The following is a 14,522-nucleotide window of genomic DNA, read 5'->3' on the forward strand; positions in this document are numbered from 1 at the left end:
TATTTTCAGGATAGGAAACCAATAGGACATTGGGGCGCTAACTTCTTAGCTCAAAACATCCACACACTAGGTACCTTGCCCCTCAGCCCCCCACCCCAGTAAAAGTCTTTGGTGTTCCAGGAGCGTAAGCTAAAGCCTTCTAGATATGGTACCCCCTGAAGGAAGGCTGGGACCTGGATGGTGCCCTAAGGGGATGAAGTACTCGCCCAGTTCCCCACCCCGGCCGAAACTGCAATTCCCCTCCCTGACGCAGGGGGCACTGCAGGCCCCGGGGAGGTTGGGGCGGAGCGCTGCGAGGGGCCCGGTGCTGCTGCCCCGCTCCGGAGCGCGGGGGGCGCTGTGCGGGGCCAGGGCTGCGGCTCCGCTCCCGGCCACCGGGGGCGCTGCGCGGCGCCGGTGGTTGGTGGTGGCTGTTGGGGGGGGTGGGGGGGAGCAGCCGCAGGGTGGTGCGGAGGGAGGCCTTGCGGGCGGATCGGGCGCTCGGCGGCGAAGGTGGTGGGAGGCGGCGGGCGGGAGCGCGGGTCTGGCTGGCCCTGGCGATGGCGGACGCAGCGGCCTCCCCGGTGGGCAAGCGGCTGCTGCTTCTGTTCGCGGACACCGCGGCCTCGGCCTCGGCCTCGGTCCCCGCGGCGGCGGCGGCGGCGGCGGCGGGCGGAGATCCGGGGCCTGCGCTGCGCACTCGGGCCTGGCGGGCCGGCACGGTGCGGGCCATGAGCGGGGCGGTGCCCCAGGACTTAGCGGTGAGTGGCGGCCCAGGCGGGCACTCGAGGCCGGGGCTGCGGGGCCTGCGGGCGGCCTCCCCGGGGGCCTTTGTGAGGGGGCGGTGAGGTGGGGGTGACCCAGTTCCGCGCCCCCAGATCTCCTCAGCGCCCCCCACTGGCCCCTGAGCACCCCGAGCTCTGGTAGGCATGGCTTCCGCGTCGGGGTGCGCGTCCCGGTTTCCCCCGGGGGGCGGTCAGGGTGCCAGAAGCTGCTGCCTCCACCCGGCAGGCACCGCCTCCTGAGCGACCCTTTTTCAGCTACACCCTCCCCCCACTAAACACTCCTTCGAAGCAGGCTCCCGAACCCTGGGCTCCAGAGCCCCTAAGAGTTCGGCCGGTGCTGCCGCTGCTCCCTAGAAGACGCGGACCTGTCGCCCCCAGCCTCTCCCGGGAGACCTGCGTCCTGTTCCCTTCCTCTCGGAGCCCTGAGTGGGGCGGGAATGTGAGCAGTTGTAGGAAACACAGAGGCTGCAGTTGGAGCTGCTCGGGGCTTTTTTATCTGCCAGTTACTTCCTCCTTGTCTGAGCCGGGCTCGGCCTGGCGGTCTCCAGAAAGGCCAGCTCTCGGGACTCGGTCGGGCTCCCTCTCTCTTTGCGCTTCTGGGTGACAGGAGCTGCAGTTGTGGCTGTTTTTGATAAGTTTGAGATCCGTCTTAGCAGTAGAATGGGGCTGCTGGGGTGGTGGTGCTTTTTTGCTCTCAGCTCGGTTACTCCCCCAACCTTGGGAGAGATTTTGTTTTGAAACTTTGTATTGGGGCTTAGCCGCTTTTGAATGCTTACCCCCGTGTATTTTGTGATTAAAGTTGTTCAATAATATGACTTAACTAGTGTTCAGGACCATGATGTGTGTTAATGTGGCGGCGAAATACTGTTTTTGGGTTTTGGCAAGCCTCTTTAGTTCCTTATTCTGATAGCGGCCCTAGCTTCTCTGTTACGATAAGGCTATGAAAAATAGGGGGATTCTTTTGGAATGTCATAGATCAGGCAGATGGTGATTTTCTTGATGAACTTTCTTTCTGCAGATATTTTTTATTCGCTATAAATAGGAACGCATTTTGTGAGATTAAATAGTAATATTGTAGGTTTCTGTTATTTTTCTACCTATTGATTAGCGGTGTTAGGCTCTCCCGCTCCCCCCATACGCAAGCTTTATGGGTTGTTTGACTTGTGGCTGGCTGACTTAGGCTTTGCTTCTGCTGCTCGAGTTCACTTGCTTTGATCTTTCTCCATGTCCGTAAGAAAACGCTGCTTGGACATTTATGAGGCTTTCAATGGGGCAAATTTGTAAAAGGATACCAGGAATATAAGAATGTGAGGATGATGATTAAGAAGATTTGCATTTTAATTCCTTTGTGCTTTCTTTAGAAGATTTCCAGGTTGAGATAGGGAAGAGGTGTCCCTTTCTGATCCAGAAATTTACCCCCTTGAATGCAAAACATACTTAAGATCAACCATTGTATGCAAACTTTGACCAAAGGCCTTGCCTCTCCTAGCTTTTCATTCTGAATTTTATATTCTAGTTGTATCCTCCATTAGATGAATTGCTAATGAGCTCTGCACCTGAAATGGCTACCCATTCACTTTGTTGTTCAGTTGGGCTCCCTAAGGGCAGAGGGTTTTGAAGCTCACTGAAATGCTGGACACCTTCTAAGCCAAATGCTGAATGATTTTACTACTGGGCCCAAGGAATTGGTTTCTCAAACCAAGTAAAAAATTGCAGTGGTTCTTGGAAATTAAAGCAAAGTGTACAACTGTGTTGATGTCTTGCATGGAGCTGTATGTATATAGAAGCAAAGGCACATTTGGGTTTTGAGAATACACTGTGCTTGTCTTGTATGTAGATCAAGGGACATAGATGAGAAAAACAGCCACAGCAAAACTTAGAGCCTTTAGAAATTTCACCAGCTTGTAAAATTGCTCAAGAATTGCTGTTGCTATGATGAGGTTCTGTTAATGACAATGACTAGTATAGATTCAGAACTGGCCGTTTATTTTCCTTTTTCATTGAAGAGATTTCCTTTGGACCCTAGACATGTGGGCCTTTCCAATTTGTACCACACACCGTAGTAAACACAACCATCTTCCAATCAAAAGTGTTCTTCCTGTACTCAAGGGTGGAGTTTGCAAGCTGCTGGCCTGCGATTGGGCAGGTTTTCACTCAGTTATGTTTAAGATGTTTTCAGGCATGCTTGGTTTTGAGTAATGCATAGCAGGGCGCCCCCTGTTAAGGATGAGTAATTGAGGGTTGGATGAATGAGTTTTGAAGTGATTGAAAACACTTCTCAATTTTAGGCTCCATTAATATCTTCTTTATAAATACTTTTTGATTCAGAAATCTTTCAAAACATAGTCCTGATCCATTTAATGAACCTTTTTTGGAAAACAATACTAAAGCCAAGTGCTACCTTAAGATGAAATATGAAAAAAGGAAAGTCGGGATCCCATTGTTGGGAGTTTTGTTGATAGATGACATCTGCATCTTCATCAAAGCTATGCTAACAAATAACTAGTAAGAGTTTTACATTAAGTAGAAAAACAACCCCCCTTCCCCCCGGAAGAATAGCTTTATCTGTATTTCACTATACGCCTGCTATGTTTTTTAAGTCTTATTGCAAAATTAGTTTAATGGATTTTTATGCATTTATCTCTAAATCTTTTATAACTGTGTCCTCTTTGTATTCCTGAATCATTATTGGTCCGTATAAGTTGGAGAGACCTTGAGACCTTCACAGATGTTGGTATGATAGATGAAAAAATACACAGACCAAAAAAGAGGTGGATTTTCTTTTTATTATGAAAGCAAAACTTATATTTTGCAAAATGTCAAACACCCAAAAGAGTACACAGGAAAAGCCAACAATATCCATCCTTAACCAGCTCCCACTTACCAAAAAAGGCTTTGCTCATCTTTTGTAATACTGGTACAAAAAAATATAAAAAATTCATTCATTTATAAAAGTTTGCTTTTTTAAAGCAAATTGCATCATACTGCACAGTATCTACAGCTTGCTTTTTTTTCCCCATTTAACATTATACCCTGGTCATTAGTACATGTAGATCTTACTCATTCTTTTAGATAACTACAGATATTCCATAAAATGGTTGTATTGTAATTTTTATTTCATTGTTCCCCTCTTATGATTGACATTCAAGTTATTTAAAAATTTTTGGCACTACAAAACAGTGATACTTATACATATATCTTTATGGTTTTGTTTCTGTAGTTCAGCCATCCAGGAGTGGGATTGTTAGGTTAAGGAATATATGTGTTTTTTATTTTATTAGGTAATACCAGGTTATTTTCTAATAAGATTGTAACATTTCATACTCCCACTACTGAGTATGCATGCAGTGCTTGTTTCCCCTCATCATTGGCATCGCTAGTGTCATCCATCTTTGTCATTTTTGGCAATCTGATGGGTGAAAAATTGTATCTAGTATTTTCATGGCCACTAGTATTTTTCTATGTTTACTGACCTTTTACATTTCTTTTATGACTTATTTTTGTCTGTCTTTTGCCCATTTGAAAAAGTGAGAATGGTCTTATCACTCTCTACAAGTTCTGTGCATAATAGTGATGTTAACCCCCTTTACCTGTTAAGTATGTTGCAATTATTTCTCTCATTTGTCTTTTGACTTTGTTTATAGGTTGCTTTGCCACACAGAAAAATAAAATTTTTATATTCTCAGATCTCTTAGACTTTTTTCATGGCTTCTGGGTTTACTTGCTTGGGAATAACTCCCTTTCTTGAGCCTATATAAATATTCTTCAAAATTTTTTCAATATTTTCATGTATTTTTACCTTTAGATTTTTGGTTCATCTGAAATATTTTTGTAAATAGCATGTGAGGTGTGTGGGGGAGGATCCAACTTTTTTCCTACTGAGTAACCAATTGTGGCAGCACCAATTTTATTAAAGAAACTCTCCTTGCTATATGGTAGAATTGAATGATGCTTTTAGTAGCTTTGATTTGTTTTAAAGATGTAGCTTAACCATTTCAGCTATCCAGAACTTGCAAAAAGAGTGAAAGCATATCTGCCTTACTTTTTTTTTTTTTATCTTTCAATTTTTCATCTTTATCTAGGGGAAAGGTGGACTCTAAAATACTCCTTTCCTTTGATTTGAGATGATGTGATCTAGTACCATGTTTCTTCTATCTGGGAGTCTTCCAAGAGGAGTGAAAGAGTATATAGACTTTATTTATTTTACCTCATTCTCCATCTTTTCCTCTTTGTCTCAGGGTAGGTGGCCTTTAAAATACCTCTGTACTTTTTTCTAGTTGTCTAATAACTATAGTCAGGTCCAGGATAGTACCATTTTTCTAGTGTACAATCCATTAGTATTTATTCTCAACCTGTGTTCAAACAAACATAGAACTTCAGCCCTAATTGAAATGGGAGTTTATGGCTTTTAATGATTATCCTTAAGTGTCCTTTTCTTGCCTATAATTCCAAAAGTTTAAATAAATACCTGAGTGATACCATGATATCATGCTCTGTTTATTAAAGTAAATAGAATATATTTTTGTGGCTCAGTACGATTTAGAGAACTTCAAATAAAAATGAGATTTTACAAAAGAATAACATTTAAGTGTGAACCCCTCTAATCACACTTTTCATTTTAACTCTCTTACAGCAGGCTATTCTTGAAACATTGAGCTAATGTTTTTTTTCAGGTACTCAAATGCTTTGTATAGTTCATTTTTAAAAAAATTTGTCATATGTACAATTTTTAATAGCTTTACCTTAATTTGTCTTTGCATTCTATTTATTTCTGGGCTATGCATGTTATACACTGGTCATTTTGTCCACCATCCTCTCTCTTTAGTACAGAATCAGATCTTTTCTTCTTAATTACCCATTTGTTTCTAAGAGTTACTTCACTAACTCCCCACCTGCCGAGGGACTTATTATTCCCTCTTTTAGTGCCCACTTGCCTAGTTCTCATCCCCAACTTGTTCTGGTCGATTTAGTTTTCCCTCTACCCCCCTAAATGGTGGGTAAGTAACTTGACATTTTCTGTTAGCAATTTTCTCAACAACAGCTGGGGTGGGTTCCTGTAGGCGAGCTTCTACAAGGCCGGGGGGGATACAACACCTGTTGCTGCCTCTCAGCTTTCTACTGCCTTTGACAGGTTGGTGGTTTTTAAGCCCTGCCCACTGCACTACCCCTACTGCCAGAATGTCTTTTACCTTTGTTCTGTAGATGGGTAAAACCTGCCTAGTTGTTTAGTAGGGATTCACATGTGTGACCTCTCTCTGTTTTGCAAGTGCAGAAACTAGATTTTTTGTGTGTCTTCAGGGATAATCAGGCTCAGGAGGACTGAGTCTCACTAACCAAACGCTCTGGAGACTGATTTGTAAATCCACATGTAAGGTTATTAATTTACAGTGGGAAATACACCTATCCAGAGGTCTGCACAGAGCCCCCTCCTGGTCTACTCAAGAGACCAAATTACAGATAAGAATCCTTGGTGTGCAAAGAAATCCGACAAGGAAAATTGGGTGTTGCCAAATAACTATTTACAGCAAGCAGCCCTCATTTCGTGATCCTCCACTTTCCTAGTACTTTCTGGTTTTCATTGCATTGTTATCCTTTTACCCTTTGCTTTTAATATTGTCATGCATTGAAATCCTGTAAAGAGAAAAGAAAGCCTGTCTGTTCACTTTTATAAAGCCTTTCTGGATCCCCCACTTTTTTTTCTTCTTTATTCCTTTAACACTTTGTGGATACCTCTTTTGGAATACTTACCAGTTTTTCTTGTTACAGATATGTAGCTTATCTCCCCTGCTAGATTGTAAGTTCATCAAGAACAGAGAACACATGCATTGTTCTATTATTTTTAAAGGCCTTCTTCTACCACTCTATCTTAAAAAGTAAAATATTTTAGAAGCCAGTATCATTAACTTTCGTTTCTGATTTATAATAGAATTTCTACATTATGGCCCTCTGTTATAAGGTATTTATGATTGATCTTTAAGGTTTTTCTGATTCTCAAGTAATGCATGCCCATTTTACCAAATGTAGAAATTATTTTAATAAGAGAAAAATAGTTCCTGTAGTGTCACAACCCATTAGAAACTGCTGTTTCTATTTTGATACGTATTCTAAACTTTTTTAGAATTGTTAAAAGGTGAATATTGTATTTTCAATTTTGAGTTTTGCCTTTTCACTTAATGTGGCAATTATTTTCTTGTATTACTAAAAACTTTTGTATTATGGTTGATTTTAATTTTCTTGGTGATTTTCTGTATTTTCTACAGGTAACATGTATTGCTTTCATAACTGAAAGGAAAACAATAAATGCTCTGTAAGAAAATCTAACAATTTTTATTGGCTGGATAATTTATTCTCCTTTCATTGCATATGATTTTGTTTCAGATTTTAAGCTTCATCGATAATTCTGTGATGAACATTTTGTGAATAGTCTTTTCTATGTTTAGGGTTATTTCCTAGGATTATTGCCAAAAGTGGTATTGTGGAGACACAGTATACACATATTTGAGATTCTTAAGAGATAGATAGATAGATAGCAATTTTTTCTTTTTTTTTTTTTACGTCATACCAATTTATAACCGGACCAGTGGTTGAGTTTGTTTAAGGAATGCATATTTATCAGAAGCACACAGTCAGCTAGGCATTTTGTGCTTTAATTTAATCCTATGACAATCCCTTAAGGTACTTAAACTGTCCCTATTTATAGGAAAGGAAGTGAGGCTCAAAGAGGCTAAAGTAACTTGCTCCTGGCTACATACTAAGAAATGGGGAAATTGAGAGGGAAATCTAGAGCTTTGCGATTCCAAAGCCCCTAAAAGCACTACATGTACTTGAGTTTTAATATAGGTTATCCTTGTGCTAGTCATTTAATTTATTGAGGATGTTAGTAGGAAAAAATTGGGGATAATTGTTAGAAAGCTATCTCCCCAAGCCCCCTTCCCCCAAAACTGTACTGTAATGAAGATGTGCTCTCAGAAAGCTATCTCTTGATCAAGGAAACTTTGGAGAGAAAATTATTTTTTGTTTGAAAACAGTAGTAGTCTAGATAAACATCATTCTCCGTCTTGGTTGTCAAGATATCCCAGCTTTGTAAAATCATTTGTAACAGAGATTATATTTTGTTTAGAATGAAGGTAGGGAAATTGGAAAAGAAAATTTAGGAACCTTGAGAGTTAATCTTCCATTTCCCTTACTCTCTCACAATCATCATTAACCAGTTTTTTTAATCTCTGATTTCTCAAATACACTGTTTTCCATTCATACATTCTTACTGATTGAGGCCTTTTTCATCTCTTTCCTTGGCTATCATTGCTTTGTAATTGTTCTCCCTGCCTCCAATTTCTTCCCTCTATAATTTATTTTCTAACCTGATCCCTAAGTTCGTTCCTTTTTTAAAAGAGTTAATTATAAAGGTAATATATGAATACATATTTAAAGGAAAAAAAGAAGGGACATTGACTGATAAGGCTAAAATAGCTTTATAAACTCTCCTATCCCAGTCTTCCTCCTGTACCCGCCCCCTGCGCAAATCTGCCTGCAACTTGCTGTTTTCCATATAATATATATTGGAGGTCTTTGCACATTAGTCCATTTAGATATATTTCATTTTTTAAAACTTTATGCTATTCCATAGTATGACTAAAGTCTGTTTAGCCATTCCCCTAATTATAAAACATTTTGTGATTTCTATTTTGATTTCCTGTTTAAACTGAATTTTGAGAAGTTTTCCCCCCAGGTGGCAGTATCTTTCTAAAACATACTTTACTATGTCTTCTCCCTCCCTCTCAAAACTATCAAGGGTTCCCTCAAGGCCTGTAACCTACAAAAATCACTTGTGTCCAGGGACCAGGCTTATGAGAAACAGCTAGGTGACAGACCAAAGGGTGTAACAGGGGTTGGCAAATGGAAAATACAGACGCTGCCTAAAGATGTTCAAATGCACATTAAAAACAAAGCAACACAAAAACACTCCACCAATGGAACAAGACACCTTTGCCACTAGGTTTCAATTTATTATCCGTTAATGTGCCCTTTACAGCTTACTCTCTTCCTCCTCTTGGAACACTCTTCTTTTTATGTTTCTCTGCCTTTTTATGTTTCTCTGCCTTTGCACCTGCTGGAAAATCTTTCTTTACCTTCTCTGCCAGAACAATGCAGCTTGTCCTTTAAGACATGGCTTGTATACTACTACCTCCTCTGTGAAACTGTTCTAGTTTCCCAAGGCAGATACCTTTTCTAACTTAACATAGCATGTTCAGATCTTTATTATTGCCCTTGTTACATATCTCTGTCCCTCTTAATAATTTCTGTACCTCTTTGTTGGCTCATCTAGGGTGTTAGTCCCTCCTGTCAAGTGCTGCCTTATTCACTTTGATATTCTTGGTACTACACACACACACACATGAGGCATTCTTTTTGTCGAGTGTGTGAATATTAATTTTTTTTATTATAGTAAGAGTGGCCTTAGGGAAAACTATAATCAAACTAATGCTAACATGATTGCATAATAAATATGAAGGCTTATATAACTCAGATTACTCCTATCCGATTTTATCACTTAGGGTAACTTATTTTTAAATAATTTATTTGAGTTTAATGTCACTAAAATGAATATAAATCATGTATAGACCATAAAAGGAGTTTTACCACTAACTCTCCTTAACTAATGAAATATTTTACATGTAGACTTTGGGTTCTAGCTATAGCATGTAGTACTATTTGCAACTTTCGCTCTAATAGTAGAAATATTTTAAAGACTAAAAAAATCAACCCAAACTGTTTCAATCTTGTTCTGTTCAGATTATCAATCTGCCTTGGCCATCTGACTCAATCCAACCACTACCATTGGTTTTTGTTAGTTTATATCTTTTCTTCCTGTCCTGTGGCTTAGCCACTGCCATTTTAACAGTTTGTGTTCTATGTACTTTGATCTGAAATGATTCTTTTCCTTACATGTTCTAACTCCTTCTAGTACTCTAGATGGTGGTGAGGCACAGTGCTAGGGCCAGAAATAAGCTTCACTGTTGGGAGAACATGTTTACATATATCCATATCGCTCTTAAATTTCTATTATCCTGGAGCTGTTGTTCGATCCCAGAACAAACAGCACTGTGGTGGTTGTCAAGTTAAGCACTTTATTCCATATTCTTTGCCCAGGCAGGTTAAGAGATAATTGCCCTTAAATTAGATGAAATCTGGCTTTCAAATATTTCAGCTTTTCCTTAATGGTTTCAGATATGATACGATTCCTGAATATTAATTTTTTAAATGTTTAAGTTCTTAATGTACAAAGAGTAAAAATTATTACAGCTTTAGTACAATGACTTAGTATTGTTCTTATATTCGTCTGTTGGTATGACTTAGAATTTTTTAACTCATGTTGATTTTTTAAATGATTGGCGGATTAGAACTGCAGCATGGCTTCTAGCTATTGGTCACCATGGAGCCGCAACCTGTGGTTTTCTAATCGATGTCCAGTAGAGTACTGTCACTCAGGGTCAGATTCAGCCCGGGCATTGAACCCCCCATACTCTCCTTTTCATAGCTTTCAAGGACCCATCTGTCCTCCAGCCATTGCCACCTCCTGACATTAGTTATGTAATGGCACCACTGTTCTCCTAAGTCTCTGGTTCAAAATCCAAGTCATTTTAAAAATTCCCCTTACCTTATATCCAGCCAGTCATTGGACTCATGGATTCTCATGAGCACGAGTCACTTTTATCCTAGCCTCACGGTTCCCATTCTAGGTCATGTAAGAACACCCCGTATTTCCCCCTTCCCTCTAATCCATCTCTGCCCACTGATAGCTAGCTGAGTTTTCCTAAAACCAACTGCTCTATCCATATCTTGACCTCAGGTAGAAACCTCTTAATGGCAATTGCATATGTACACTCACACACATATACATACAACTCCCATTGGCAGCTGGATAACGCCCAATTTTTTGAATCCCAGTACTCAAGATCTTTCACATTGAACTCAGTCTTTTTAGCCTCATCTTCCTCTTCTTCCCCTCAGTGTACTGTAGCTTCTGCCATTATAGAACTTGATGGAACTTTTTTTGGCCTCTGAACGTCCCCCACACTTTATTTTACTTCTCCTTGTCTTATGACTTCTTATTGTCCAAGTAATGCTTCTTAATTGACCAAAATGCTTCTGAATCTATTACTTTATTTACATTTCACAACTAGTCTTGTAAGACAGGTGTAACTTATCACAAGGGAGGAAACTAAGACTTGAGGAGGGAAGACTGACTTGCCCAAGTTTTGCAATTAATAGAAAGTGGAGTTAAGACTCAAATCCAAGCCTCCTGGAACCTAAGGCCCAAACTCTCTTCATTATGCTGCTACTACACTTTTTGGTGCCTGAGTGTGCACTTAAATGTAAATTTAAATACATCTCTTTCCAGTCACCTGCAAGTTACTTGAAGTTGTGTTTTATTCCCCTAGAACATATATGCGTATATGAGTGAGCCCATTCATATATTAAATATAGTGCAGTTCAGTGTTCTCTTTTTCCATAAAACTCCCCCTTCTCCCTCAGGGTCTTGTTTCCCCATCATGTTTTTTTGTTTTTTGTTTGTTTGTTGGTTTGTTTTAATAGAAGTGAAGCTTTCTTGGCTTATTATAAATAATAGAACTGGAGCTTTATATAATGAATTTGATTTCTGGGATAACTTTTCAGCAATGCACTTCAGTTCACAAGTATTTATTACCTGTAAAGAGATTAAGACTTGCGAGGCTACTGAGCAATAACTCATACTTTATAAGTATCCTGAATTTTCATATAGTTGTAAGTATAATTTTTATATTGACTGGATGAGAACATGTATACTAGCAAAAACTGTTATGAATTCAGTAACAGTTTTAATGATTTGGATTTTGTTGTATAATCATATTTGAAAAATAATAGTACATACATGTATAAGAACTCTAGTATTTAGTCTACAGGAAATGCTTGGTGCCCCAAGTACCTAGAGGTCTTCCTGATAATTTCATTGTTCCCAATTGGGAGTCACTGCTGTGAAGATTCTGACATTGTCTTACATCACTCACTGTTGCCTTAGGAAAATTTCTTAGAGAACCAAGTGGTTGGAAAAGGGTTGCCTCTCTGAGTAATTGCTTTATGTTTTCCTTTTAGACAGTGAGAACTATGCAACTGACCTCTCCATTTTCAGATTGACCTTTAAAAGGAAGCTCAGAGCCAAATATATTACTCAGTTTTATAGCTGTATAGATCCTTATTGCCTGCTTAAGTTTTCCCTTTTTACACTTTGGTACTGACTTAATGTTGTAGTTGCTTGTCCCTGATTTTTTAATTTATATTTTATCGCTTTATTGCATATGTTTCCCAGAAACCAACTGAAATTCTTTGAAAATGAAGTGGAATATAAATAAATAATAAATACTCTAGCTCTTTTGTGACCAGTTATATTTTAGACACTGGATGTGTCTATTGCATATGTCCTCTTCTTTATGCTACATTGAACTTGCTCAGAAGTCAGTATTTATATGGAAAAGCCAAACCTAAACATACTATTTATTAGAAAAGTATGGTTTCATTTAATATGAATTGCTTTAAAAAAATTTTTTTTCAATGTCTACTTAAGTATATCTCAAAAAGTGAAGTGTCTCTTCTGGGAGGACGCACAGCGTTATTGTAATGACAGCATGCCTCTGCTAGCATATATGAGATCATTGCTGGCAGTGGTACTTAAAAAATTCACGGGCAGGACTAGGAGGGCAACTTTTTTCCCTTTAGTGTTTATGCTTTTGAATTTTGTACGATGTACACATATCACCTATTCAAACAGTAAAAAGAAGTTCACGGCCATTTTCAGTAAAAGTGTAAAAATTTATCTTCATACCTGTTAGAGTATGAGCTCCTTGAGACCAGGAAATGTGCTAGATTTCTCTCTGTTCCTGAACCTAACACAGTGCCTTATATATAGTAAGCCCCTAGCTGGTGCGCCTTTGTGTGAATTGGAAACTAAGAGTTACAAATTCCAGTGGGATCACACTTAAAATTACTGTCTGTGGATAACTCGTGCCTCCTTAATCCTATCCTGCCTTTTCAGAGTGAGGCTGAGACTAGCTTCCTGGCTCTCAAGTAAGATTGGTTTTTATTGAAATCCATTAAAAAAACTTAAAAACAAGTTAGTAGAATTTTTCCTAGTCAATTGTTCAAAACAGGGTTTATGTTTGTTTATATATAATAACGTAGGATTTTTCCAACTGTGACCTCCAAGCTGCTTTTTTATCTCTTTTTGCAGATCTTTGTAGAATTTGATGGCTGTAACTGGAAACAACACTCCTGGGTTAAAGTTCATGCTGAAGAAGTTATTGTGCTTCTGCTGGAAGGCTCTCTAGTATGGGCACCCCGGAAGGACCCAGTCCTTATCCAGGGCACTCGAGTCTCAATTGCACAGTGGCCAGCCCTGGTGAGTGACTTATTGGCTAAGAACATAATTGGGCTTTACTCCTATACTATATCTATGGTATTTATCCAATAGCTAAACTCTTTAGAATTCCCAAAACTCCATGCTTTGTTCTTAACACACTTTCGTTCTGAGGTTACCAAAGCAAAAATTAGACCTTTTCTTCTGTGTCTTCTGAAGCTTTCTATTTGATAATATTTGATACTTTTTGTTTCTGAATAATTTTTCTACCCTTAGTCTTTTCTCATAGTAAGGTTATGAAACAGTGTTTGTAATCTTTAAATTCTTTTTTTTATAGAACCTATTTTTTTCCAGCTTTGTTGAGATCTAATTGCTATATAACACTGTGTAAGTTTAAGATATACAATGTAATGATTTAATATATACATATGTATTGTGAAATGATTACCACAATAAGGTTAGCTAAAAAAAACATGGTCCATTGACTCACATTGTTACCTTTGTGTGTGTGTGGTAAGAACTTTTAAGATTTACTTTCATTGCAACTTTAAAGTATACAATACAGTATTGTAAACTATAGTAACCAGATTCCCAGATATAGAGTCCCAGAACTAACTCATTTTATGACTGAAGTTTGTACCCTTTGACTATCTTCATCCATTTCCCATCCCCCCACCCCTGGCAACCACCAACTCTCTATAACTATAAGTTCAGTTTTAGATTTCACATGTAAGTGAGATCATGTAATATTTATATTTCTCTGCTTTATTTCACTTAGCATAATGCCCTCAAGGTTCATTCATGTTGTTGCAGGTGGCAGGATTTCCTCCTTTTTTATGGCTGAATAATATTCATGTGGCCACATACACACAAACACACACACACCCCACATTTTCTTTATCCATTCATACATCACTGGGTACTTAGGTTGTTTACCTGTCTTGACTATTGTAAATAATGCTGCAATGAAAATGGGGTGCAATATCTCTTTGAGATAATGATTTAATTTCCTTCAGATACATTTCTAGAAGTGAGATTGCTGGTTCATATGGTAGTTCTACTTTTAATTTTTCGAGGAATTCACATACTGTTTCTCATAGTGGCTGCACCATTTTACATTCCCACCAGCAGTTCACTGGGCTCCCTTTTCTCTGCATCCTTTCCAGCTCTTACCTTTTGTCTTTGATGATAGCCATTCTGACACGTGTGAGGTGGTATCTCATTGTGGCTTTGATTTGCATTTCCGGATGAGCCCCTTTTCATGTACCTGTTGGCCATTTGTATATCTTCTTTGGAAAAATGCCTGCTTGGGTGATTTGCTCATTTTTTAATGTTTGGGGGCTTTTTGCTACTGAGTTGTATGAGTT

General features: G+C 39.1%; 1 protein-coding gene across 1 annotated transcript in view; it reads left to right on the forward strand.

Moving 5' to 3' along the window:
- The first annotated feature begins 347 nt into the window (after positions 1–347).
- KDM3B (lysine demethylase 3B) overlaps positions 348–14,522 on the forward strand; it is a 55,078-nt gene continuing 40,903 nt past the window's right edge. The window contains exons 1-2 of the mRNA XM_039836178.1: positions 348–740; positions 13,030–13,197. Of these exons, the coding sequence (XP_039692112.1) occupies positions 540–740; positions 13,030–13,197 (369 nt within the window). The 5' untranslated portion in view covers positions 348–539. The remainder of the gene's footprint in view (positions 741–13,029; positions 13,198–14,522) is intronic.

The sequence above is a fragment of the Pteropus medius genome, unplaced genomic scaffold, assembly GCF_902729225.1.
Source record: "Pteropus medius unplaced genomic scaffold, Ma_sr-lr_union100, whole genome shotgun sequence".
Taxonomy (NCBI): domain Eukaryota; kingdom Metazoa; phylum Chordata; class Mammalia; order Chiroptera; family Pteropodidae; genus Pteropus; species Pteropus medius.